Source organism: Propithecus coquereli, unplaced genomic scaffold (genome assembly GCF_000956105.1).
Source record: "Propithecus coquereli isolate 6110/MARCELLA unplaced genomic scaffold, Pcoq_1.0 Scaffold498, whole genome shotgun sequence".
Classification (NCBI taxonomy): Eukaryota; Metazoa; Chordata; class Mammalia; order Primates; family Indriidae; genus Propithecus; species Propithecus coquereli.
In genome coordinates this window covers 119352-120451 of record NW_012150818.1, presented here as the reverse complement: position 1 = coordinate 120451, position 1100 = coordinate 119352, and the positions used below count along the sequence as shown (strand labels likewise).

Here is a 1100-nt window from a genome sequence, read left to right as displayed (position 1 = left end):
GGCTAATTTTTTCTACATATTTTTAGTTGTCCAGCTAATTTCTTTCTATTTTTTTTAGTAGAGACAGGGGTCTCGCTCTTGCTCAGGTTGGTCTCGAACTCCTGACCTCGAGCGATCCTCCCACCTCGGCCTCCCAGAGTGCTGGGACTACAGGCATGCGCCACCATGCCCGACTGATTTTTTCTATATATTTTTAGTTGTCCTGCTAATTTCTTTCTATTTTTTTTTAGTAGAGACGGGGTCTCGCTCTTGCTCAGGCTGGTCTCGAACTCCTGACCTCGAGCGATCCTCCCTCCTCGGCCTCCCAGAGTGCCAGGATGACACACCATGCCTGGCCTCCAATCCTATTTTTAATGATTGCCAGTACTACTTGGGGTGGCTCTACTAGAATGTTTTTAATCATTATCCTATTGTTGGACGTTTAGGTTGTTAGTTGAACGTCTAGACATTTCTCTTAAAAGGCTTAAATTAAAACATTAAAGGTGATCTCTTAAAGGTACCTGCTTTCGTCTTAGGGACGATGTTTCGCTGTGACTGAACTAGCTGTGTTCATTTTCCTCAGTCTCTCCTAAAATCCTCTTGCCTGGTTCTCGCTTCAGTGGGAGATTCTTCACGGTGAAGCTTCCAGTTGCTCTCGATCCTGGATCCAAGATTTCAGTCGTTGTGGAAACCGTCTACACCCATGTGCTTCACCCGTATCCGACCCAGATCACCCAGTCCGAGAAGCAGTTCGTGGTGTTTGAGGGGAACCACTATTTCTACTCTCCTTACCCAACGAAGACACAGACCACGCGTGTGAAGCTTGCCTCCCGAAACGTGGAGAGCTACACCAAGCTGGGGAGCCCTGCGCGCTCCGAGGACCTCCTGGATTATGGGCCTTTCAAAGATGTCCCTGCGTATAGCCAGGTAGGCTCAAGTGGAGTCCAGCCCACGTCTGTCTGCTCCAGAGAATGTCTTGCGGAGTGACTACTGGTCGATAGGCTTGGGCAGTGTGAGGTTCTCCATTTATTTTTTGGAGACAGAGTCTCGCTCTGTTGCCCGGGCTAGAGTGCCGTGGCGTCAGCCTCGCTCACAGCAACCTCCAACTCCTGGGCTCAAGA

General features: G+C 49.5%; 1 protein-coding gene across 1 annotated transcript in view; it reads left to right on the top strand.

Moving 5' to 3' along the window:
* RPN1 (ribophorin I) overlaps positions 1-1100 on the top strand; it is a 25028-nt gene that overhangs the window by 8416 nt on the left and 15512 nt on the right. The window contains exon 2 of the mRNA XM_012656011.1: positions 600-906. Within this exon, the coding sequence (XP_012511465.1) occupies positions 600-906 (307 nt within the window). The remainder of the gene's footprint in view (positions 1-599; positions 907-1100) is intronic.